We start from the raw sequence: 2,819 nt of genomic DNA, 5'->3' as shown, positions 1-2,819 counted from the left end.
TCACACTCTCTCACACACACACACACACACACACACACACACACACACACACACACACACACACACACACACACACACTCACAAACACACTCGGGAGTGACCGACTGAAAGGGAACCCTTTCCTGATCAAATGGTATTACTCTTTCCTAACCAGCTGTACTCAGGTTGTGAAGATCAATATCCAAAATTTACGCACACAGGTGCTCCTCAGGGTTGTGTGAGCTCGCCTGTGCTTTTTATACTCTACACTAATGACTGCGTAAGCTCACACACGGGGAATTATATCTTCAAATTCTCAGATGATACAGCGATCTTGAGTCTACTGTATATAGACAGTGATTCATCTTTTTATCACTCTGAGATAAAAAAAAATTTGAACAGTGGTGTGATGCCAATTCATTGATTTTAAATGTCAAAAAAACAGAAAAAACAGAGGAGATTGTTTTTGACCCCCAGAGCAGTCGGTGACCACAGTCCTGCTGTTATTTACAACACTCAAATCAAACAGGTGTGCTCCTACAAGTACCTAGGCATCCATATTGACAACATGTTTACATGGCAGACTCATGTTGACAATTTATGTGCCAAACTTCAACAAAGATTGTACTTTTTGAGGAGAATCCGTCTTTATGGTGTCAATAAAAAAATCATGACTGTTTTACCAGGCTGTTCTGGAGAGTCTAATTAGGCACGGGATCCAAGCTTGGTATGGCAATCTCTCTGTACAATAAAAAAACAGACTTTCTCAGATTGTCCGGATGGCCATGAAAATCGTGGACCTCAAAGACTATCCATCTCTCCAAACATTATTTGAGCAGTCTGTGCACAGAAGGGCTCATAAGATACTGGCTGATCCTTCTCACGTCTTACACCCTGAGTACGTGCTTCTGCTTCTGGAAGAAGGTATAGAGTGCCCAAAAGTCGATTCAATCGGTTTAAAAATTATTTTGTGCCTGCTATTAGAATGTTGAATGGTTAGGAGTAGGACAATGTCCAGTGACTTGGCTCTGGTTAGTAGTCATCATTTAACTCTGTGCAGTGTCTTACATTATTTTATTCTTATTTATTGCTGGTATTGTTATTTATTACTGGTTTTATGGGTCAGGAAGTTGTGTAATAGTGGTTGTTCCGTTGTGCACTGTGACTTTTGATATACTGTCTGCATGCTTTGCCCCCCCTGTTTAGTATGCTTCATGTGTGATTTATGTGCTTTGTTTATTTATATATGTGTATATGCAGCATACACTAAGCCCAAGAAAAATTTCCCCTAAGGGGACAATAAAGTATATCGTATCGTATATATATATATATATATATATATATAGTCAAAATGTTCAATAAACTGTTAGATTAAAAAAAAATCTGATTTTTCTGAATATTATTTCATACGTCAGGCTTTACAGGGTTAAAACAGCTGAGCTGCAACTCAAGGCTGGCAGTCATGCATATGCTCTGGAACAGAGTAATATCGTGTCCATATCGCAGGCTTTGCGATTAGGAAATCGCAACGTCTCAAATCGCGATTTCGATTAATCGCACAGCCCTAACTCACACACACACACACACACACACACACACAGCGTTATAGAAAGTGACAGGAGGTTCACCATGGCTTCTGTGTCTGTAGCGGCTGCGGGGGCGAAGATGGTCTGTACCATGAACTTGTGTTTACTCTTCTCATTGGGGTCGTAATCAAACGGCTGCAGCATAACTGAGACATAAAGACAATTATCAACACACAAAACTGAACATGAGAGTACAAGCATTTCTATAAACATGCATAATGTGACTTATCTGCACATAATTACACACAAAAAGTTTTACATAAGAAACATTAGTGAATATTTTAAATGCGATAATAGTAAAAACACATGAGACTGACCTGAGATGGTGAGCGTGGCCCCGGGGTCGATGATGCCGCTGTTCGGCCGTACGCAGTATCTGCGCGGCGCTGTGGTCTTCACTTTGAAACATACTTTCCTCTCTGACGGATTCTTGAGCTTCAGGTTAGCAGTGACGACATCTGTGAAAGGGCCTGAGGAGGAGAAGAAGAGGAGAACTTCACATCGGCAGATCATCCACTTTCTGTTGCTCTGGGTAAAATCCTGGTCCACATAAAAACATTAAACACCAGAAGTATCTGGTTAAAACACTGTGAGAAGATCTGAAACCTCAGAGAAAACATAACATGATAATATGATGCATTCATGGTCGGGATGCACCGAAATTTCACTCATGCTTAAAGTCCACAAAAATACAGCGCCGGCAGGACATTTCTGTGTAGTAAGCTTGTTAATAATAATAATAGCTTCGTAGGACTAGCCTATACACTATTTGGAAAATTAAACAAACAAATGAAAAAAAACCACACAAAAAAACGGTTCTATCTGATTCTGTTGCATAGAACTGAATAAAACCAATATATTGATATTTAATATTAATATATTTTCTGTCCGATTTTATTGTGTTACTTTCAATAAAAGTATGATATTTTATTGGCTTGTATTTTTTAAAATTCAGTATCATTGAAAAAAATATTTAGTTAAATTAAAAAGTCTTACAACATTACTTGATATTATTTAATAAAATATTACAAAGCATTTTCGGTTCCGGTTTTCAGAATTTTCATAGATTTTAAAATGACTTAAAGGGCTGTTTATTCATAAAAACGTTTACAAACAAAAATGTCTTTTTTTTTCTTTTTGTTTGTGATGTTGCACATCAATGTGAAATACTTCTTAACCCTGTAATTAATATATATATATATATATATATATATATATTTATTTATTTATTATTTATTTATTTATTAAATGCAC

At 37.0% G+C, this 2,819-nt stretch overlaps 1 protein-coding gene across 1 annotated transcript in view; it reads right to left on the bottom strand.

Moving 5' to 3' along the window:
* LOC107684566 (vesicle-associated membrane protein-associated protein A-like) overlaps positions 1-2,819 on the bottom strand; it is a 27,767-nt gene that overhangs the window by 9,164 nt on the left and 15,784 nt on the right. The window contains exons 2-3 of the mRNA XM_016480854.1: positions 1,883-2,035; positions 1,608-1,711 (exon numbers count right to left, since the gene is read on the bottom strand). Coding sequence (XP_016336340.1) covers positions 1,608-1,711; positions 1,883-2,035 — 257 coding nt within the window. The remainder of the gene's footprint in view (positions 1-1,607; positions 1,712-1,882; positions 2,036-2,819) is intronic.

The sequence above is a fragment of the Sinocyclocheilus anshuiensis genome, unplaced genomic scaffold, assembly GCF_001515605.1.
Source record: "Sinocyclocheilus anshuiensis isolate Anshui unplaced genomic scaffold, SAMN03320099.WGS_v1.1 scaffold533, whole genome shotgun sequence".
Classification (NCBI taxonomy): Eukaryota; Metazoa; Chordata; class Actinopteri; order Cypriniformes; family Cyprinidae; genus Sinocyclocheilus; species Sinocyclocheilus anshuiensis.
The sequence above is the reverse complement of the archived record's forward strand: the minus strand, read 5'-3'. Positions and strand labels throughout refer to the sequence as shown.